Genomic DNA, 24425 nt, shown 5'->3' on the forward strand with positions numbered 1-24425 from the left:
GTAGTTGCTCAACCATAACCTATACCAGGAGTAAACAACTTCAATTATATTTTCCTTAGCTTATTTTGTAGCTTCGCAATTATTTTCACTGTTATCTTCATCTAAGAGTTGCCTCATAATTGCTCTAAGGTTTCTATACCTCTGTTGGATCCTCTAAAATTAAAATGGGATAGCAATTATGCACGGCATTTTGTCTACACTCCAATTATGAACTTCTGTTCTTATTAGATTAATGCTATGAGAGTGTCCAGCTCAAAGAGCTATCTTTGTATTAGCAGTGTAAACAGCGGTGCAAACAGAGAAAAGCGGATAGACTCAATAAATACAGGAAGATAAAAGCTCGACAATAGAGATTACAAACCAAATAGTAGACATACTACTACACAAGAGCCAAGTATGCCTTTGCGTACAGGTGACAAATCTAAAAATCACTTTGCTTTAGTGTTAATCGTTAGCAATTATTAACCTGATCGATTAATGTATGTGTGTAGTCAAGCGAACAGACTGTAAAACAGACGACCTCTACCAGTCATAGCCTACGATACCAACAAGCATTTTCTTGTAGTCACCACTTGTATCCTGTTCAATGAACTTGGCTAGAGTCTTCTGATACTTTTCAAAGAAGACCTTCTTTATTTGCTTCAGATCAATCTGCAATACGCGCAAAGTTGTCTTCTCTATTCACGTACTGGCGAAATATATGCAAAGTTCTCCTCTCTATTCATGTAATAGCATAAGATATAATAAGTTATATTTTCTATTTACGTAACATAATAATAGCCTTTCATACCTAGGTCAAGTTTGCTGCATGCAACCAAACACTCTTCTCGACCACAGGTACGGTGTCAGTAAAGATGAATCATCTCCAGAAATATTTTACTTAACCATGCATTAAAACCAGTAAGCAAAAACAAGTTATATTTATTCGAAACAATTTTCGTTTTATTTTATACCCAACAGCAATGTGTCTAATGAGACCATAGCAGTATTGAAGAAATTAGTTTGGGTAATAAAGAGTTGTCATTCCACTCACCTCTGAACGAGAGACGACGATTCTGATAAGGGTAGAATCATTGGTACCAGCGCCTTTCATAGACTTGTAGAGTTTGTCAGCAAAGTATTCTGGCCTATTTCTAGCACTCATCACTACAAAAAAGATAAAGACCAATATTGCCTAGTCAAGAATTTAAATAAAACAGTAGGATTAGACTGGTTGAGTGAGATTCCACAGCTACGGAGTTGAGAGACAAAAGCTGCATTGGGAACAGCCAATTAGCATGATGTAGAACAATAGTTGTGTTATCTAGAGCGGCGCTTTCTATAAACACTAGACTAAACATTTGTCAGCAATGTGCAAGCTAATCAGCATGGTAAACATGGATAATAGGACTGAAAACACCAAGTGTAACAGGAAGTGAGTGATATTAAATCATTGTCATAGATGGTATGAATAATCCAGTTTTCGCTGAAACCATGCAAAACACACAGCGCCATAAATAGATTGTAGCTTTGTATATACACCAACAATATCCTTGGGGATAAAGTTCAGCCTTGCCCGATGAGCGAGACACGGCCTGAACAGTATAGTATGCCAGGCCCTTGATGACAATATATACTTCATAATTATGCCTATATTGAAACAATCTGCATGAAAGCCCTCAACATTTTAATTTTTTTGAAGGAAAGTCTGTTGTTTTTTCTATCATGTTTTTTCTACCAGAATATCAATCCATCATCAGTAGGTCAAATTTGGAGTTGTTTGTACATGAGAGTAAAAAATGATAATGATTTGGTCGGATGGCTATGAGTTTAACATTTAGTCATACATTGATAGTTGAAAAGACGAGCTTTGTTTATAATTCTACAAATATAACCAATAGCACCAATATAAAATAATAGTTTAAAAAACTTCTAAACAAATAAAATGCTACACAAGCAGTACAAATGTTGTTTTTAAACATTGGTGTTTAGGTTCAGAGAAGAATATTACTTAATAAATTTACAAGGAAAGTGACACATTTAATAAATATTTCCTTACTGAAATGCTACAGCTTTAACAAAACTTTCAAACGTGCTGGAAGTAAGACAACTCCATAATTACATCCTTAACGTACGCACACACAATGCTCTCTAATTGAAGTCTAGCTAGCTAGCTATGTATTGTTTCTGGAATATAGCCACTGGCTGGCGCTCGCTGAACAACAGGTAAGATCTCTCAAGAGAATCCATGCCAGACGACAGCAATGGATTATTACGCAAGATGGATTCTGCCATCCTAGCGAATGCTCATAGAAATAACACAGGCATGCTGATGGGAACATTCCGACTGTCATAATTGTCACCAACCAGTGTAGTCTATTTATGCCAAAAAGCTAAAAGCACGCAAAAACTATTATTTGTAATGTACATGTCAAAACCACAGAATATCTCAACCAAGTATAATCCAGCCAGGTCTAGCGAAGTTACGTTTGTTTACTGTAATGTACAAGTATTTTATTAACATTTCAGAGCGACCTCTGGAGGAGATAGAAAATTACACAATCAAACATCAGCTGCTAATCACGTAGCAGTTGCCTCAAAGCAAAGCCACTACTAAAGATGAGAGAAAACAACTCCTCGCTTTACAGGCAAATTCTGACATGTTCAACAGTGTAGTTGGTTACAACGTTGAAATGATTCTAAGTTCAACGAAAGCATCGAATAACTATAAATTGGCGTCCCTAAGTTCTCAATCATTAAAGCTGTGACAAGTCGATTGCAGGCCTTCACCAAACATTGGTTAATAGAGTTACTCACAGGTAAATCTGGTACTTAAGATGTCTAAATAGTTACACATCTTACATGCACACTAACAGTGAGCGCCTTGGATTTTTCTGAAGTTATCAGTATTGCGATAAGCTGAACAGTTGCATTACATCAAACGCACATGTTAAAGGATTATTGAAGATAAACAATTAGATGCATTTTCATTGGGCTATTCAGGCAGCTCTGACCACTAGGAGCCGACCTTGCCATTTAAAATGCTTGTTACAAGGCAAAGACAACAAAGGATGGCATTTCAATACTGCCGCACGGGTTCCAGATCAATATATTTAAAGGAAATAGGAGGGAATTTAGACCTTCTATGCTCTATGGAATATGTGAATAATTGTGCTAGCAGAGTTAAATTTTCTTCGGAATATGCAATTTTTGACGTTTTTTGTGACTTATGCTTTACTAGAGAAGAGCATAGCTTGGGTGTATACAAATATGCATTTGAATTACGAGCGGAACACAAATACCTCTATCAATGGTGTCTAAAGATATTTTATTGCAGGTCTACTATCTTTAACAAAACATCTAATCTAATGCACAAAATTATAACCGACAGGCTTCTCCTGAGCATTTGTAACTGACGGGTTTTGCTCTAATTTATAACCGACAGGCGAACAATGGCACTTATAACAGACAGGCTAAGATCACATGGAAAAGGTTTTCCATAGAGTATTCTAGAACAGAAGCCTAAGACTAGCACCCGGTTGACCTTATCAAGGGCGTCGGACTTGAAGCCATGATTGGACGACAGATGCAGCTAAAGGTACATAGGCCTAAAAGAGCAAAAACTCTGATTAAAAGCAAAGGGGTTATTACAACGAGACTTCTCTCTACTATTATAGACAACAAATCAGTGTATTTAGTAGATGGGTTACCAACGATATAAAATTCTGAATTGATACATTTTCCCCCACAATTATTATTTACATATCCCTAGCAGCAGGCTGAATTGTAGGTAAATTTACAACATCCATATGAGACCAATGTTTCTGTTTTATACCGTGTACAAAATCCAAACCAACTGTACAAGTGATACTCATAATGGGAATGTGCTTAAAGTATATTTGAACACCTTCATAAAACAAAGCTAAATTCTCTGTTTTTCCTCAGTTGCTTATTGGTTGTATAAAATCATACAAGTTTAAATGGTATTGGCATCGGTGAGTGGGGTTCCGTGTGGTACGATTATATATAGCCAACGCTTTGTGTGAACATCGTTAGGCTAATATCAGTTGTTCAGCGGTGAGGTCTGCCTACCCAATTGTCCTGTAGAACTCTGGGAATATTTCTCTTATAAACAACTGCTTTTTGGGAATACTTTATTAGTGTTTACTGCGTTCTGATTTATTACTCAAAATGCATAAGATATTTTTCTATGGCCCAGTATATTTTAGTGACTGAATGTTCCTTCCAGTAATTTAACAAATTGCACATATATAGCAATTGTTATGTAAAGAATATTGAATCCATTTCATCACAGAGTGTGTGAATATGGCTAGCACTCCAGATGTAAATGAAAAAAGGGAAATAACAAGTTTTTTGCTCCGAGCATCAGAAGAGCCTGCATGTGGTGCAGGTACGCGACGAAAAGGTCAATACAGAAGATGCTGATATACTAATGCCTATAGGTTTTTGATCAGTACACCTTTCTCACTTAATACAAAACCTAGGTTTTATTCAGAGGCTACCATGTGATGCCTGGCATCACGTGGTAAACATCTGGTACACATAACCACTCCGCGTAGCACCCAACAAATGTCTTCTTGTCGTGACATCAGATTCAGTACAGAGTTTTTCAACCTGTGCTGGGCCAAGCTTTCATGAATAAAATTAAAAATCATTTGTTCTAGGCATATCTTACCAAGAGCCTTAAAACCAGACTCGAGATCGCCCGACATTTCCCGTCCTATCGAGTTGAGAATGTCTCTCTGCGAAACCTGAAAAATACAAGTAACGATTATTACCAGGGGGGCGCGATGTCTATGAAGTGTTTAGCCAGCACACAACAAGAACTTGGGCTATAAGTGAACAGGTAATATCGGTTGCTGGAAAAAGGCTATGGTATATATGATCATATGATATTGTAAGGAAACTAGTAGGTAATGCTGGCTCAACCAGTTAGCTAAATGGTTTTGTTTATCCACTTGAGTTCAGGCGAAGAAATGAAGCCTGCATCTCAGATGCCCCAGAATCTTAAGGTTAGCCATTGAATAGAATGCCTAATTAAACCACAATGGAAGCAGTCAAGTAGATATTGTGGGATTGGTAGAGGGCCCCCGAACTCTTGCAACGAGAGAGTTCATCAATGTCTGACAAACAGGAAGTTATCTCCCAACTCAAAATAATGTCAAATTTAAAGATATCCTAGAGAGAGGCAGTAAAACTTGTGCAAGTCGTATTGGTTGCATATGAACAGCATATGATGATTTACAAAGTAACGAGAATGACCTGTGACATATAATATATGTGGGCTATAATATACATACTCATGTGTGTGACACAAGTGCTACCAATGGCGAGGTACCACGAAATACCTCTATATGATGGGGTAGTTGACAAATTGAACCAGCTTGAGGTTTCAATCTGGTGGAAATAAAAGACAGCTTCCAGTTTAGCTTGAAGCTCGATAAAGGCTGAGTAGAGCAAATGTTTGTCATTTTAACTAATGTATACGCTTGTAGAGAGCGATGGTCAAATACCTCTATAGAAGAGCGGATATGAAGCACTAGCTAGGCTTCGTGAATCAATGAAATATGTTGCTAAGATAACAGTTCAAGAGAAGCTAAAAAGTCATCTTCAACTTGCAGGGTTTCCGATTCATATCAGACAATATTGCTCTGGCCCTGTACTCAACTCGTGAGCTGCGAGTGGTTACACCCAGGTTCAATTGCGATGGAGTAGTCCTGGTATATAGGTAGGTATGTCAATAGGTAAGCACATCTCTAAGCGACTACGTGGGAGGTCAAATATGGCAAGGAGTGTGTGGGTGCGACAGGCGTTTTGTTGGAGTGAATTGAAATAATATGCACTGTGTCTAACTATATGAATGAGTATTACAGCTGCTAGAAAACAGATTTAATAGAGAATAACACTAGATTAAAAGATTTAACAAAAAAGTTTATCTAATCTGGAAATAGGTAACAATTGGTAGCCATAGGTAAACGCCAATTGAGCAATGCGTTACAGTATAATAGTTACAGTATAATAGTTACAGTATAATAGTTACAGCATAATAGTTACAGCATAATAGTTACAGCATAATAGTTACAGCATAATAGTTACAGCATAATAGTTACAGCATAATAGTTACAGCATAATAGTTACAGCATAATAGTTACAGCATAATAGTTACAGCATAATAGTTACAGCATAATAGTTACAGCATAATAGTTACAGCATAATAGTTACAGTATAATAGTTACAGTATAATAGTTACAGTATAATAGTTACAGTATAATAGTTACAGTATAATAGTTACAGCATAATAGTTACAGCATAATAGTTACAGCATAATAGTTACAGTATAATAGTTACAGTATAATAATTACAGTATAATAGTTACAGTATAATAGTTACAGTATAATAGTTACAGTATAATAGTTACAGTATAATAGTTACAGTATAATAGTTACAGTATAATAATTACAGTATAATAGTTACAGTATAATAGTTACAGTATAATAGTTACAGTATAATAGTTACAGTATAATAGTTACAGTATAATAGTTACAGTATAATAGTTACAGTATAATAGTTAGAGTATAATAGTTAGAGTATAATAGTTAGAGTATAATAGTTAGAGTATAATAGTTAGAGTATAATAGTTAGAGTATAATAGTTAGAGTATAATAGTTAGAGTATAATAGTTAGAGTATAATAGCTACAGCATAATAGTTACAGGGGTTTGGGGAAGTCATGATGTTCAAGCTTTTGCACAACAAAACTTACGGTGTTAACTGAGTTGGAAAGTAAAAAACACAACCAAAAAATCTTTTGCAAAAAGTGACTGTCCAGACCAAATTATTTTTATGTTTCACCCTAGGTTTGTTGGAGATTATTTCTCCCGGAGCGAGGCATACTACTAACAGAGCAATGGTGGATGTGTGGTCTATGTACCAGCACTGTTGATAGGGTAACAGGGAGCGCCTGTCTATGCAGTCTCATCAGTTTCATACTAACCTATCCTCTATGGTCATCTGCCAGATGCGGAAGCACTTTGGAGTGTCAATTTGTTTTTGGCGAAACAATTTTATCACTAGGTACGAACAACCACTGCTAAATCTGGTAGCAACAATGCTGCGCACAACAATGTTATATGATTAGCTAAAAATAAAAAGCTTCAACATTACTATAACACGGCAGAGGTTTTCTGTTTGGTACGACAAATAATATACAGCAGTTGCTAGTCCACAAATCTCACATGACGTATATGCGTGACTGCTTTTGATCCTTGGTACGACTAGAACGTGTCCTAGTAACCACTTATCATCGTCATGATATTTTGCTACAAGCAATGATGCAATGGTACTCCTCCATAAAAGTATATAGACACCAAAATTTACCCAAACGGTTTCCGTTAACTTGAATAAATACATCTGGCTTTAAACCTATATTTTTAGCAGTACAATTAACAGAAACTCAATTACAAGTGATTCAATTAATGTTTAAGCTGCTCCGCAAGTTTTAAGAGTAACTTATGTTTACTAACAGCTTTTGTGTTAGTAGCTGTGTCTCTTGTGACACTGTTAGAGCTGAAATTGATTCATGCAAACCTACGGCTTATAGTATTTAGTATTTACTAACAACCTCGTAAAAAGCTTCATCTGGATAATTTTGAGAATTTATCTGCATTACGGAATATTCATTTACCAGTTTGTGAGGGTTGTCCATGAGCATTTAACTAGCATTACACTGTGATTTTAGCAAATGAAATCTCCAATATCAATTAAATGCTGGAGTTTGATAATATTTTAGCTTTTATAAAGGCCATCTTAACAACAATTTTAATGAGTCTATAGCTACTAGCTTTCTCTAAATCGTACGTTGTAAAAATTCAAGACACCAGATATAATATTTGTATCCCTTTCTGGACCTAATGCTTAGTATATATTGCAGTTCTATCTAAAGAGCTTCAAACAGTATTCAGTAGGTTAAGATTTGATAACCTCAAAGCTTGTTATTTAGAATACATTATTATTCGCAACGGACCACCTCTTATCTATAATAATATGTACTTCTTCACGGCCACGATAGCAGCTGTGGCTAGGCGTCTATGTCATTCTTCCTTTATTCATTCTAAGTAATGGAAAATTCCCACTTGTAATGTACGGTTTAACCGCAGGTTGTCACAAACGCCAGTACCGTAGTCTTTGAACGTCGTTAGCACTCGTCTGATTGGATAAGGTATAAAGTTCGCAGACGATAACGCATATAAACAGTGCGAGCGTCTAACAATCATGCTCATTGCTTCTTCAGCAGTCGTATCGAAGTAACGAGATGGCGCTATCAATTGGCTCTTTCGCTAACGTCTACCAGCTTGGAGGACTTCTATGCATCATTTGTAAGTGCGCTCATTCAAGCGACTTATCATACGCAGGATATTCATATAGGGTGTCAATCATTCAATATTTAGCACTTTAGTTTTTACTGTACTACACAAGTCCGTCAATTATTTGTTTGTCACCAGCTTATTAAAGCTAGTGACTAGCATCAACTTGTTGCCTTTTAAATAATAAATTTACATGTAATTTTAGATGGTACGATGAGTCAACCAATGCTCGATGTCCAAAGGCAGCAGCTACCATTCGGCGCGCTAGTGTTTCCTATTCCCGATAGGTTCCACTCAGGAGATCTGAATGGAACTTACGGAGCTGACACGGGCGCTCAGTCTAGTGGTCTCCGAGTCGACCTCCCTAAAATCAACGCTATGGCTGACTGTCACACTGACGATGGATCGGTTATATCAAGACATTACAGCGCAACATTGGTCGAGTCTGCATGGAGAAATCGACTGAATAATTCAACTATGGCATTTTTGTTGGAAAGCAGTAGCGTAGATGTTAGTGTGCTGTCGTTTTTTGCTGCCACATATTTGTCATCGATTATGTTGATGTCAGTAACGAGGACTCATTGCGTTTGAAGTATTCTTAAGTCCATGTGAAGCTCAGTCCATGTGAAGCTCAATTGCTGCTGGCAGTTTTATTTATTGTGAGAATTAGTCTCGATAGGCTGACATCTTGGTGTGGCAGACCAAGAAAAACATGCTAGTCAGGATTGATACGCTACCATGCTATACCAAAATTATGGCGTAGAGGTCTAACTTCGATTAGGTTAGTGCATTGAGAAATGTTCTTGAAAAATAATCTAACGTATGTTATGGCTTATCCTAGTCTTGCCCGCTTTTTCATGTTACATACTGTAAACATATCAGATCTCTTTGGAGCTCGGAAATGTATGTTTTGAGGCAGCTTTTATCAGTACATGATTATTGTGTAAAATTTCATGTGTGATGTTGAGAGGAAATCCGGGCAGCCAGTTTTTGTTGTTCATAGCTAGTAATGGCAACCTCTATTGTTATTTCATGCGAAGCTATGCAAAAATTGAATAAATTTATTCAATTCACTCACAACAAGATCTCATGTGTCATGATTAAGTCAGCTAGTCATTCGACTGTTAAATGATTTGTTAATACACTATACATGGGTAACATTTGCTAATGAGCACATGCTCCTCCTGCGACGCTTTGCAATTGGCAATGGTCCATCTTTTAAGCCTTTGTTCGCTGCAGAAGCTATATGTAAACTACTGCGTAATTACGCGCAGCGGTCTGAGCCAGTGTTCTCGTAAGGATACTAACACACGCTTGTTTACAACTCATCGAGTCGGTCCTTTTGCGGTTTGATAGTATTTGCTAAATACTACGCCAGACGGTTTCATTCATAAGCTTCTATTCTTAGCCAATCCCACTGCGTCCCTCAATTAATACTAAAGCATGACAATGCTGAGTGTCTATTGAATTAGTAGGCAAATGAATGTATACTACAAAATATGTGAAACTTTATACCTGCGCAACCATCCTAGTCAAAACAAGCAGCCTTCTTAGTCTAATGGTGTGTAAGGATAAAGTCAACCAGATGACTAAAACGTAGATAAACTAGAACAGCATGCCTACAAGCTAGATGTGGGCAATAATGCATCCAATTTGCATTACTGCTTGAACACCGATGGATGGTATAGTAAATGTTTATACGACCAAAATATTTTGTGCACATGAATTCAAAAAGTAAGATGCAAGTTAAAATGATAGAAATGCAATCTCATGGTACATTAAAATGATCACATGAATATGACTGCAAACCCGTTTTCAAGAAATGGAAATACTTGAAAGTTACTTTTTTATGACTTTAGGACCCAAACTCCACTGCATTTTCAGAACTCAAGTTGGCGTGAAACTTGGTAAGTGTCCAGCTAGCTAATTGGTTCATTTATGGTAAAATTTGGCTGATTACGCAGTAATCTCAAAACAATTGATATTGAAAGGTTTGATAAATTGGTGAGAGCAATTGGTTTATATGATCGCCCACCAATTCCCACTACAAAAATACTTATAACATTTAAACATTTACATTATATATTTGGGTTTTTAATGACTCTGTTATACCATTTTTTCACTTTAAATGTGGAACATGTTTTTTCGCCCTCGCATACAACATCGTTTTGCCATACGATATCAAAACAACTTTTTCTCGAAGTTTAAATTTGGCAGTTGGTATGCTAAATACGTGGGCATGACGACGATGCCGATAGTAAAATACAAAGTGAAACTTAGCTTTAAGCCTTAAACTATGTGCTTAGTAAGCTAAACTCATTGAAGTTAAATTCAACATTATTTTATAGGTTTAGTCTGAAAAAAGGTAAAAGCTCCCTACGGTACTTACTGCACGTAGTACTATGTAACGTTACATTTCATTGCAGATCCTAACCACTAAACACGCTAAAGTTACTGTAGGTAACGATAGTTGCCAAAGTTAACATATTTTGTCACTAATTTTTAATATGCACACATAAAATTTTGATGGTTTTTACTAAAGGGTGTTTGCATTAAATAATTACTATGGGTTTTATACTCCTTTATACGAAATTTTCGCCTTACATGCCAATACTGGAACAAGTTAACATCGTATGATGAGGGACGCCATCACACGCGATGAGGGACGCCATCACACGCGATGAGGGACGCCATCACACGCGATGAGGGACGCCATCACACGCGATGAGGGACGCCATCACACGCGATGAGGGACGCCATCACACGCGATGAGGGACGCCATCACACTCGATGAGGGACGCCATCACACGCGATGAGGGACGCCATCACACGCGATGAGGGACGCCATCACACGCGATGAGAAGGCAGCGCGGCACATCATCCTAATCATTGTGAGATTCTTTGGACATCTTTTGATTCAGCTTATTTCCAGTTACAGTTTGAGGGTGAGACTCCATTGTATGTGCAGAATACATAGAGAGATACTAAATGATGAGTATAGACTACAAAGATAGAAGAGTAAAAAAAACCGATGTTGCATTTGGAGCAAAATGGGGCAGTAGACCTCCCTGTTCAGCGCATCGGCAAGAGTAACAAACAAAAGCCAACTAATTACATGTTTGTGGCGAGCAGAATGTTTTCTGGCTTTTTGCGACCTCATTAGCTGTTGCATGATGCTATTCCTATCATTCAGATCAATTATGGCTCATGCTGTCTCTCTCATACACGTGGTCGCAATCATGTGCAACCAGAGACGATTTAACTAACTAATCAGCCAGGTTTGAGAATGTCGTTGCCAGAAAAATTGGTAGAGATCTGAAATGACTATGTTACATCAAATACTTCAAATAAATTGCCTAAGCTATTGGGGCCTCATTAAAAACATTGTGTTCAAAGGCTCTATGGAAACCGTTCCTGCTGAAGATAAACTTCAACTAACAGGCTGTAGTTGCTTTCAACATACTAGTGCAAACTCTAACACAGTCCTTAGAGTTGGAATGTGTATAGGCAATCCTAACAAAGTATCTACTAAAAATGTATTAAACAATTTACAAATGCGTAAAATTAAAAGGAAGCTATGACTAATAATAATGTATATATTATACATAATCATTATAAGTTATTTTTCATTTCTCAAGGTAACCACACTTTTTTACCATGTTAAGAAGTGTGATTATTTATTTTTTCCTGGTGCCACGAGAGGCAGCACATTTATGTAAATAGAACTATACTCAAGAGGTAGTTAAATATAAGACATGTGTGTTTCCTTCTTCTTTACTGTGACATGATGCTTGGGGTCAAACTTATAACTGAAAATAGCATCAAAACCGCCGATATTGGATACAATATATTACTTGCTTTTATAATTCAACAATTGAAGTAATGAATCAAACATGCATAGTTAGTAAGGATTTAATGGATAAAACAGTAAAAAGGAAGAATAATAGGAACCACATATCAATTTACCGTAAAACCTCTAATTGAACGCCACCTCTATTCGAATGCCACTATGAGAAAAGGGTTGAAACAGAGCACCACCCTCTATTTGAATGCCACCTCCATTTGACCGCCCCTTTGACTATCTTTGATCTTTATGGACCCAAAGTATCAAGTTACCAGTAGAAGTGTCCATAAAATCATATTAATAACGAATCGTTTACATTAATAACAATCAATTCTCTCATTGTCCAACTCCAAAGCTTTTCACGTTTTTCCGTTACAACTTTGAAAGCAACACCATAGAAATAATCAATAGGCTAATAGTAGTTCCTTGCTTAACGCAGTCTTACTACTTAGATGTTTCATATATAAAAAATGGTTTGCAAGTTTTGGGCTAAAGGTTACATTTAGCGAGCAAAACTTTTACGCTTTGCATTTGTGCTAAATGCACAGCGTAAAAGTTTTGCTCTGCCAAAAAATTGTTTGGACGCTAATTTGACTAGTTCAGCAGTGCGGAAGAAGAGTTGAGGTCAGAAAACATTGTGGAAGGTATCGGACAACTACATGTAGCAGGTGTTCGTTCCATCGAAAGCACCAATCAGAACGTAGCTATCCGAGCAAACGAAAAAAATATTTTTGTTTTCAAAACGCTAATTTTTGTTTCTGCATGTAATATAAATGTGATTCGTTTATGTCACTTGTTAATGAATATATATTTGTAGCATTTGGTGGATTATCATTATATAGCTTTTAAATTTCTAAATTTGTAGCATATTATTTGATAGCATATTATTTGATAGCATCCTTGCTGTTATATAAACTCAGCTTGAATGTAAACACAGCAATGCATCGATGCTCATACATGTAACTCCTCTTCTATTGCACATAAAAAGCTAGTTTTGGCTGCAAACTGTAGCAAACATATCAATGAGTACATGAGCTTTTATGAAACATTGTTAAATATGAATATAAAACGAAAATATGCCTTTAAATTTAGAATGAATTGAAAATTGAAAGTGCTTACAAATTGCAAAGAAGGACACAGGCTATAATATGAACGCAGATCAATTGCAAGCAATAGATACCAACTGGTAGAGGTATTTCTCTGTTTCTCAATGCATATTTATTAAAAGATCTTTGACAAGTTGGAGGTAAGTTAGCAGATTGATTGCACCCAAAAGGTTTAATATCGTCCACCGGAAAAAAGAAAGCAAAATATAGGCGACATTTGCTTCGTCTGTAATAGGGGGCCTAAGGCTAAATTTATCTTGCGAACGTTTTGACGAGCCATTTTCCAAAAGTCAAAATACACCGCCAGCCTGTATTTGAACGCCGCCTTCAATTGACCGCCACTATAAAGGAAGGGTTGAAAAATAGAGCATCAGCCTGTATTTAAACGCCGCCTTCAATTGACCGCCACTATAATGGAGAGGTTGACAAATAGAGCGCCATGGCGTTTAAATAGAAGTTTTACAATTAGAAGTTTTACGGTAATAACATTACATCATTAATAAAGTTCCCTAACACTCCTAACATAATATATATTATAATTAGGCCTACTACGATATGGCTAGAGTTGTCGACTCATCACTTCTTCACTTTTGTAACACATTGATTACCAGGAACCAGTTTTCAATGTTTGAGGTGATCCTGGCAATCGGATCACCTCAAACATCAAAAACAATCACGATTGATAGAAAAATATCGACACTTTCTGATGAATTCTACCAAAAACTGTGTAAGATTATTTTTTATTACTAAACTAAATTTTATAAATAACAATAATTTATTATTTAATGCTTAATCTGTGCTTAAAACTTGCTAACTGTAGATGGTAACTGTAGATGGTGAAGCACGTGTATATAACATTTTATTGCCATCAGTTATCATCAACAAAATGGTGTTTTTCGTTACTTGTCACAAAAAATGAAAAGACAGAATTTAGAAAATATTGAGTGAGTTGAACAAATGTGTTTGAAGAGCCAAAGGGCTGTGCTTCAGAAGATGTTGAAATGGATTTACATGTATTTTACGCTTCACAAAATCCCTATAATATAAATGTTCTCATATGGGTGATTTACTACTATATAGTAAAGCAAAGACTGTTACTTTTTAACAATTGATACCAAAGTGGTTTGAGTTAAACTTCATACTAATTTATTTAATACGGTTTTAAAGAATGAGTTTATCTGAAAGAACAGCTATGGCGGCTATGGCGGCCATTCAGATTATCACAGTAATATCCAAATATTGTTACTGTACGCACAACATAGCATTGTATTAATCACAGTTGCAGCATGGCCTCAAGGGTCGCACATCTAGGTTTAAAGGCTATAGCCCCATCCCTCTCCAGCCGTCACATCCCTGTTTAAATAAAACACTCTCAAGTCATTTAGAAGGGCCATCGGCTAAAGCATCCTGTTATGGAGTAGACAATGAGAGAAACGAAAACTCCTGTTGGGCATGCTTTGAATAGACTGTGGCTTCAAGTATGGCCGGATTAGAGTATTAGTGAAGATGCCAAGTGGAGGCCATGACGGAAGGGCAGACTGTGAGAGGGATATTAGTGATTAGCTCAGAGCTTGTAAGATGGAAAATTTCCAGATGAGTCTGACAAACAATGGCTTTATGGATGAGAAACGAAGTGATTTGAAATGCTGCGGTTGAAACATAATAAAGGAATGTTAGATAAAAAGAGGTAGGAATCCATGAAATCAGCATAAGCAGATATCAATTTTAATCACAGGCCAGTTCTGAGATGACATAACCATGCCTAGCATCTACCTAGATGTACATCTTCATCGTTTGTTAACAAAAACCAATACATCATGCGGTTGACCGAAAGATTTGATCCTCGATAAACATAATCTCGGATACATTTTATCCATTTTCAACTAATACATCTAATTGCTTTCGTCAAGATGATGCCAGGATTTAACACCAACAACTAGTGCTAGGACGATATTACGATATTTCGGTATACCGTCGATATCACTTTCTGATACCGACCGTACCAAATACTTTTTGCCCATATCGAAATATCGGATATCGTCGATATTTCACGATATCGTCAATATTTATATCGTCAGACTTCAATTGAATCCAACATCTTGCAAGCATGGCGACAGCAAAGAAGATGAAGAGCCCAGTCTGGGCTCATTTTTCCAAAGTAACGAGATTGAGGTTGTGTCTATGCCATCTGATAAGGTGAGCGAGTTCCCTATTTGCTGGTTCGATTGAATCTGTCGATGCTTTGTGTGGTGAATAAGCAATAGTTTAGTAGTCGTTGTGAGCAAAAAGATTATTATTTATTATTATCAGATTTTATTATTTACTTTTCTTTATTTCCTCGATGGATTGATTCCTCATCATTATGTTATTAATGATGAGGAACCAATTCATCACCAACTATTGCTACTCATCGTCTGGTTTGCTCATCATATATATACTACCCAGTACTCTGAATAACATACCCGATATTTCGATATATCGGTTGGCTACGCCATCATATCGTACCAAAATGAATTTTTGATATCGTCCCAGTACTACCAACAACTAGTTGAATATGAGCTCAATTTTTCTCACTTGTAACATTCTTGACAAGACTCCTCCTATATATTGAACCTGTACATACAAAACTAATCCTATATATTGAACCTGTACATGCAAAACTTTACACATTTTTGGAGGCAAGTAAATCTGTTAAAAGGCAAACTTGTTCAATTCATTTCATTAACTCAATTTATTTTTTCTTCGCTGATTTTTTGCAAACATGCAATGTTTTTGTTAAGCATAAAAATTCAATGCAAATATTTGTTATGATATTACAGACTAATTTTGGAAATTTTTGAAGCGTGAGGAATTTGGAAGCACTCCAAAATAAACCACAAGGGAGTAGGTTATATATTTATAAAATGTTAGTTTATAGATGTATTGTGTGGAATAAGCCGCTACACAGACCCTTCGGAGACCTGAAGCTTAGGATTAAGAGATATATTCCTTAATAGTGGAGACAACTTCTTCTGAGACATTTTCAGATATCGGAAGCTGAATGGCAGTTCTAGCCATTACTACGCCATGTCAAAAACCTGACGCTGCCTGGTTACAAAATTAAAAAAAGGGAGTGTTGAGGTAGTACACAGTTCATTCAAATTAAACAGGAAACCAGTATATCATCATAACAATATCAAAAAACAGCACAACTCTTTACTATTCCTTATTTCTTCGGTCTTACGGTTCAATTTTTTTAATGGGATTGACCGGTGCAAAATAAAGCTTGTATCATGTCAACTTCTTACATAGGCCTTCTCAGTTTCATTGTAATTTGTAACAGAGTGTATTTATGTACTCTGAAGACTGATTCAACATGCAGCCTGAGGTGCACAGCACTATCACTAGCGTTACAAAGTTTTGTCGTATTTTTCATCTTCGTAGCATGTGACTGGTTCAAAACGTCGCATCTTTAATTCTTCGAAGCGATTAAAACCTCCGTTTTAAGGGGGTATTTTGAAAACATCGTATGAACAACGAAGTACTGCGTATCATGTAAACATCGATATTCGTATTATTACACAAATCTTTGCGATTAGATGTTGGATTTTCATAGTTTTCATTAGTGACGTCCTTACAACATCTCTGTTTCTAATGCACGTGTTTTAAGAACATTATCTTCAAAATAAAAGAATATTAACTCCGAAATTTAAAGACAAATTTCTTACACGCTTTGACATTGACGTTTGACCTTAGACGCATTTTATGAGTGCCAGCCGCGATAAAAATTATACGCCCCATTGTGGATAAAAGCGCAACAGACTAATATAGAAAACGTGGTGTTGTACGACAATTTCTTTGTAGCACGTAAACTCATCAGCTACGAATAATTGCGAGCTGTGCGACCACTCCTGCGTATCATGTAAATTCGTCCTCCTCATTCCTACGATCGAAACGACAACTTCAAAGCTCAACAATTCGTAGCGCGTAACACTAGTGTATGACAAGTTTTATCCTTGACGGGATGTTTATTCTTCTACGAATGTGTGCTGCAAAGGAACCCTCGACAAATCGAAATGGTCATACTTAAGCGCTCTACTACTCCCTATCCAAGAGCACTGTTGTGATTTCAAGGTGTTGCTAGGGTCATTGCCTGCATGGAAACTTGCCCGAGTCTATGAAGGACTCTTACGAAGCGTGGAAGTGGATCGGTAACGAGAATAAAAAATTTGCGATTAACGAGTTGCACGCCTTAAGGCAGACAACACGTACCAGGAGAGTTGGCAGATGTTTTACTCAAGAATAAAGTGTATCAACACGCTAGTTGGTAGGACTTGTACCGTTGTCGATGACAATAGCTGATGTTTTACTATGAATAGTTCGTGGAACTTCAATCTATGTCTATGGTAATAACTCACAATCCGAATGATAGTTGCGACTCTTTTCTTTCACAAACCCTCATTGACAAATAATTTATTTATATTTAGTTGGTTAGAATGAGTGTTCCTCATTGCATAAAGTACAATTTCTATTGTAAACCGTATCTAAATTCTAAATAATCTAAATGGATTCGTTTAAGAAAACTCACAGATTCACAGCTAAAAAGTGACTTTTAAATCAATATTATATTGTCAGAAATGATAAAGTACAGTATGATGTCAAAGCCTTTTTTGTGTTCCCGTAGTAGTTGTATAAATGTGTCGACTTTCACTCATCACAAGTCCTGTACATGCAATCAAAGGGAGACGACTGAAATGTTGACCAATACGAGGTTCAAACCCATGACATACAGCTTATCAGACTGACGCTCTACCAACTGAGCTAATTCACAATCTTCAAAATAATTGTGCCAATCAGAGAATAAAGATTGTTTTGTGACAGAAAAAGTGAACAGACGCAGAGACAACGACTAATAATACTATTGATGGGGAAATGAAGCAGATGTGGTAAAAAAGCGCAGCTATTGGCAGCACACGTTAAACTAGCCGATAATTTTCTAATAGATCTCCTGCGATTTTTGTGTCAACCGCCATGCAAGCGAACGCATAGACAAAAAACGTAAGCTAGAAGCGTTATGCAGACTTTTCCTTCTTTCTTATTGGTTACATAATTCAAGTCTAGTTAGGAAGACAAGGGCATACATTTGAATAGAATGTTTTCAGTTGACACAACGCTGCAGGGGATGAAACAAACAAACAAGCCGCTCGAATATGTGTGAATCAATGAGCTGATGATTGTTGCCAGGAACTGGCATGATGAGCAGGATGAGGTTATTGACTTTCTCATAGATATCTGTGTATAGGAGCTCAACCAGTTTAAAGTGGTGGACAGAACTATGTTGGGCAAATCAAATGTTGCAGCTCCCCTTTTAAAAAATAATACACAACAAACTTTTTATACTATGCATTGATGAACCAACCAATCAACCATAGAGTTGAAGCAACTTCCTGCTGTATGTGTCCTTCGTTTGTTGACAGATATTATTAGCAGTTATTGTTTACAATTTGCCGAGTTTGTATTTTTTGAATTTTTAGCAGATTTTTAATCAACCCTTTTTGCTTTAATTCAACCATTTTCAGATTTTTCCTCTTTAATTTTATTATGATGGCCATAATGCGGGCAACCTAACTTTGCTGTGGAAGGCTGGTATAAAGAACTTTGTACCATAATTTGTAGCGGAACATGTTTGGTATTATATAAAACTGGATTGTAACGTAATAACAGACATCTGATTAACTCTGTGGATCAAGTGAACAACAGATGAGTCATTTCTGTTAAAAGAATAACGCTTGTGTTGCCACATCCTCACTGATTACTAAGCAGTAAATAAATCTCTTTTTATTTCATGGAAATCAAATAGTTCACTGAAACTGTAGCTATTCAACCCAGTTGAGCATTATGAGGAATTTATACAGATAGAATCAATACAACTGATTCTTACCTTGAATAACCATAAAATCCTATTAAAATCCTATTAAAATCTACTGCAAATAATTTGAAGTAAAATATCAATACATTGCTATAAGTAGTGAATATTCTCTAGTATAAAGCCAGGCTATTGTCAGTTTTAGCCACAATATATTGCTATAAGTAGTGAATATTCTCTAGTATAAAGCCAGGCTATTGTCAGTTTTAGCCACAATATATTGCTATAAGTAGTGAATATTCTCTAGTATAAAGCCAGGCTATTGTCAGTTTTAGCCACAATATATTGCTATAAGTAGTGAATATTCTCTAGTATAAAGCCAGGCTATTGTCAGTTTTAGCCACAATATATTGCTATAAGTAGTGAATATTCTCTAGTATAAAGCCAGGCTATTGTCAGTTTTAGCCACAATACATGGCATAAAATAAAACAGTGAAGAAATAAATCCCTGTTGCTCTATGAAACATATTTAAAGGTTGACTTGCAACAAAATTCACATTACAGTTATTTTGATTAAAAAATATGGAAAACAAACTTAACAAAAACTTAGTTTTGTTGCAAAATATTAGTGTAGTTTTTTATGTTGTTTCTCATAGAAAACTGCTATCAATAGAATTATCTATGAGTTGTGCTGCAGTAAATCCTTGACATATGAAGTTATAATCCATTCTGATATTTCCTTTGTAGCCTATGTCAAAACCGTCAGATTTGAAGCAAATATTTTTATGAAAAAGCATTTTATTTGTTTAATTATTTTAAGACTCCAAAAAACAATGGTGAGCGCTTCAAATAATTACATACAGCAGTGAGACAAAAATTAACCACTCAAAACTAACTCCATATTAATAAAGCACACTTCGTCATTGTCTGTCTGTTTGTAAGTCTGCTATGCATTTCCAAATTTTTGGCCAATTTTATCAAACTTCACGCATATATGCTCCATGCCTTCCCCCCCCCTCCCGGGTTGTTAAAAATATTTGGTTTCAAAATCTCATCTGGTTCCTGTGAATCAACCTCCTAAGCACCCACCTGCAGACTATCTGATCAAAAATGAAAGCAATTCCATGCATGGCCAGGCTTACTGCTATGACTACGAGTCATGCCAAGAGCATAAGAAGAGAAGACGATAGAATTAATCGAGCAATAATCAGTAGAAAAATGTTTCTATTGTTACTTGGCTATGGAGACTCATCCCCGGAAGTCTAGGTACAACGATGAGTATGTTGGTAGGTACAGTGATTGTTGGGAATGTGTCATATGGTTTACTATAATTTACACTAGATGTTAAGTTATTTTATGTATGTTTATTGTTTTCATATCTTACTTTTAATTCCTATAGCTTTTATTCTTTCATTTAAGAACTGTTGTTTCAGCAAACTTTGGACGTCACGTGTTGGAAATGACTGAGACAAATATTTGCTCATATCGTAAGGTTATATCTCATACCCATAGGTAGAAAACTGGTGAGTAGAGGTGATCATAAGTAGAGGTTTGACTGTACTTCAAAAATTCTCAAATAGCTTCAAAAGAACTAAGCATAGAAATATATGTATCGAAGAATAACCATCATTCATAGTAGATTATGCTTACTAGAACACATTCATAGTTCTATTGAAATATCTGGGAGTCACCTGGAAATATCCAAACAAACTTTTTTATTTTTTAACCTTCAACCAAACAAAAACTAATACTGAAGAGTTGATATGTCCTTATGAAAGGTAAGGGTGAAGGCAAGGTGACATGAGGCACATTCCTTGTATCATCATTTCAAGTCTTTATTTGTATTGCATAATAGCTGGTATAGTGATTGGCGGAAGTGTAATAACATACAATATGCTGGTGTGCACGTTGCTCGACGCCGAATCTCGTCATTCATCAGATAGGAATGTTGATGAAATTTTGATAGAGAAAGTAAATTTCGTAAACTGTCAGCTAGCTACCTGTATTAACTGTTGCGATAAAAACTTATTTTATTACTTGGAGCACATCCTACCCTGCTGCAAGCACTACACTCTGAGGCTCCGGGCCTCATAAAAGGTTGTATGAGGTGTTTCCAAACTGAAAATGAACTGCAGTCGACCTTTGCCATACGATTTTAATTCGTTCCATTGTTGGTGAGGACGAAAAATATCACATATCATATCGTAAGGCAGAAAAATCATATAACAAGGACATCGTATAACAAGGACATCGTGTAGCAAGGACATCGTGTAACAAGGACATCGTATAACAAAGACATCGTATAACAAGGACATCGTATAACAAGGACATGGTATAACAAGGACCCAAGGGCAACATCGTAACCCGAGGGTAACATCGTAACCCGAGGGCAACATCGTAACCCGAGGGCAACATCGTAACCCGAGGGCAACATCGTAACCCGAGGGCAACATCGTAACCCGAGGGCAACATCGTAACCCGAGGGCAACATCGTAACCTGAGGGCACACTGTATTGTCAATACTTTTGTTAGATTTTTGCTAGGTACATTTTTTGTACTGAACAAAACACATATGCGCAAACACAGGTCAATCAAAAAATGAATTTCCAATTGATGTATACTACATGTTTCTGATTTAAAATGGCTGTTAGTATATTTACACAAGGTAAACTCCATTTTTTAGTTTTGTACTAAGTAACGGTATGTGTAAAGAGACCAATCTGACAATTACAAGTAAAAACTCACAAAATCTACACTCTAGTAAAATTCACCGAAATTTTACTCAGGAGTGACCCTTTAGGTAGCCTGTCTTGACAAGCTGTTGTTTTTGCGTAGTTGTCCCCCCGTCGAGCGGCGAGCAACAACAGCTTGTCACAAGACGTACTGCACCTGATGCATCAGCTGCACTTATAGGGAGTTGTTCTCTTCAGTCTACGCGGCTTGGCTGCGATGTTATTCAGGTCACTCCATTGGTAATCATAACGGATTTCACGCAAAAATCTATGTAAAAAAATTAAAATAAGAACGTTTAACTGGCGACCCCTCTCTCCAGTAAACTTTATTAGAATTTGAGAACTTAGGCAACAGCAGCGACTAAACATGTCGTTATTTGTGCGTTCAGTCAGTTTTATTTCTATTTTTGTATCAGTCAGTTTTATTTGTTCTTATGGATTTTATTTTGAGTTTATTTTATTCTTAAGATCTACTAAAGTTTATCGCAGAAACTGGTCTTTGGTTAAACGTTGTAATCTTGTTTTTTTCTACAGAAATTTTTGCGTGAAATCCGTTATGATTACCAATGGAGCGACCGACATAACATCACGGCCCAGCCGCGTAGACGGAAGAGAACAACTCCTTATAAGTGCAGCTGATGCATCAGGTGCAGTACGTCTTGTGACAAGCTGTTGTTGCTCGCCGCTCGACGGGGGGACAACTACGCAATAACAACAGCTTGTCAAGACAGGCTACCCTTTAGGGAAAAGGTAGCACACTTTCACGCTTTTCGTTTAGCAGGAAGATCTAAAATAATTATGAGACATTTTCTGCTTGAAATTCCAGCTAAGAGCCGTACAAAACATTTATGATGAAAATAGCTACTATGGTTTTTCTATTGGGTCAGTAGCTGTTATACAAACCAATATTTGAGTGCAACTTGACTCACACATAAGCCTGCGGGATTCAACACATGACAGCTTACGTTGCATACACGTTACATACAGTCAGAGTTCAGACTGCTGGTAATAACAAGGTCTCGTGACTCTGGTAACAAGGTCTCAGGATGTACATGACTAATATCAGCTAGGTCTTTTTAAATAATTAGTTTGCCAAGAATATAAAATATAAAAAGCTACGATGTATGAAGTGACGATATATGTAGATTGGTCCATGACACTTGGTAAGAACATACGTTCATTAATCAGCTCTTGTACATCTCACTCTAGGCTTTGCTTCAAGCTGAAGTAATATAACTATATGGCCTTGCTAGAGATTGTTTATAACTATCACTTACAAGAACATTGAGTTCTTAATTTGTATTCACTATACTTATTGCTGTCCTACATTATGTTTTCCAAAGAATCAACATTTCAGTGTTGAATCTCTTCCCCAAGTAAAGTTTTCCATAAAAAAGGAATTTTCAAAATGTATAGTAACGATTCTCTATAAATCCCTATAGCAACTGACCCTATAAATCTATAGATCTATGTTGGTGTCTGTAAATCTATAGATATATATTTACTGATCTTCTAATGGATTGACCTTCCGTCGACTCAATTTGTCTGATGTCCCTGATTTACATAATCTTAGTTGTCACGAGTTACGGCTATGCCTCTGACTACGCACAACAGGAATGTAAAGCGCATACCCGAGCATATTCTTCAAAAGTAGCTCTCAACTGGTAGAAATGCCTGAGAGCCATAATTTTTAGGAAGGCAGACTCATCCGTCCCGATCTTCTTCTCTCCGGCCCGGTAGAGTTCCTCAGCTTCTTTCTTAGCGAGTGCCCTGTCAACCACCGACTCGGGTCCCTTTGTGAACACATCATTCCACTGCTGCGGTGTCAGCTCTGCTCGGTTGGCCTGGAAACAGTTTTAGAAAGCGAGTATTAGTACCATTTCCTAAATTATAATAGCAAACAAAGTGATGTGATGCAAGTTTTGTATATGAATAACAGTTAAAGTATTCCTGCTACAGCCTCCAGAGACAGTCTTCCACTAATCAAACTGTTAATTGACCGTGCTCAGTTCACTCCAGAACTTACAGATAATGTATATTATATATTTAGCAGTTAGGCTTCTCTAATAGCTCATCTCTGAGTTACCAGGTAGCTCCGCAGCGCTGTAAGCTTTCTTAACAAACTATCAAGATTCAAAAGATCATACAGTAAGTACAGCTTTTCACAAACCTGTCGGAGTGAATAAAGCCAAGTATAAATACATATTCAACAGTTTTGAACAGTTTCTCCGCATTCCCAATAGTGTTCATTGAACAAAGTAGATATGGCCACTTTCAGTAGAAGTCTAGCAAACCTGATCACTGGTTACCCCTTTTGCTACGGTATAAACTGAAACACTTATTGACATCGCCATCTCTTACTTACCTGAAATGTGTAACATGAAACTGGTACAAACCTGCTATAATTGTAAGAGAACAGTTAATAAACCCATTTAGAATAGTTAGAAGCTGTCCGACCACTATTCCAACAGTAGTTGGTAAAAAGTACCACTATTCGCTAGAAAAGTTTGATGTCGATGTCCTTCTGGTATGTGAA

General features: G+C 36.6%; 1 protein-coding gene across 1 annotated transcript in view; it reads right to left on the reverse strand.

The window, feature by feature from the left end:
- Window positions 1-252: 252 nt before the first annotated feature.
- Window positions 253-24425, reverse strand: part of LOC137395160 (annexin A7-like) — a 72232-nt gene continuing 48059 nt past the window's right edge. The window contains exons 12-15 of the mRNA XM_068081985.1: window positions 23521-23733; window positions 4676-4751; window positions 1034-1146; window positions 253-651 (exon numbers count right to left, since the gene is read on the reverse strand). Of these exons, the coding sequence (XP_067938086.1) occupies window positions 523-651; window positions 1034-1146; window positions 4676-4751; window positions 23521-23733 (531 nt within the window). The 3' untranslated portion in view covers window positions 253-522. The remainder of the gene's footprint in view (window positions 652-1033; window positions 1147-4675; window positions 4752-23520; window positions 23734-24425) is intronic.

This window comes from Watersipora subatra, chromosome 4 (assembly GCF_963576615.1).
Source record: "Watersipora subatra chromosome 4, tzWatSuba1.1, whole genome shotgun sequence".
Taxonomy (NCBI): domain Eukaryota; kingdom Metazoa; phylum Bryozoa; class Gymnolaemata; order Cheilostomatida; family Watersiporidae; genus Watersipora; species Watersipora subatra.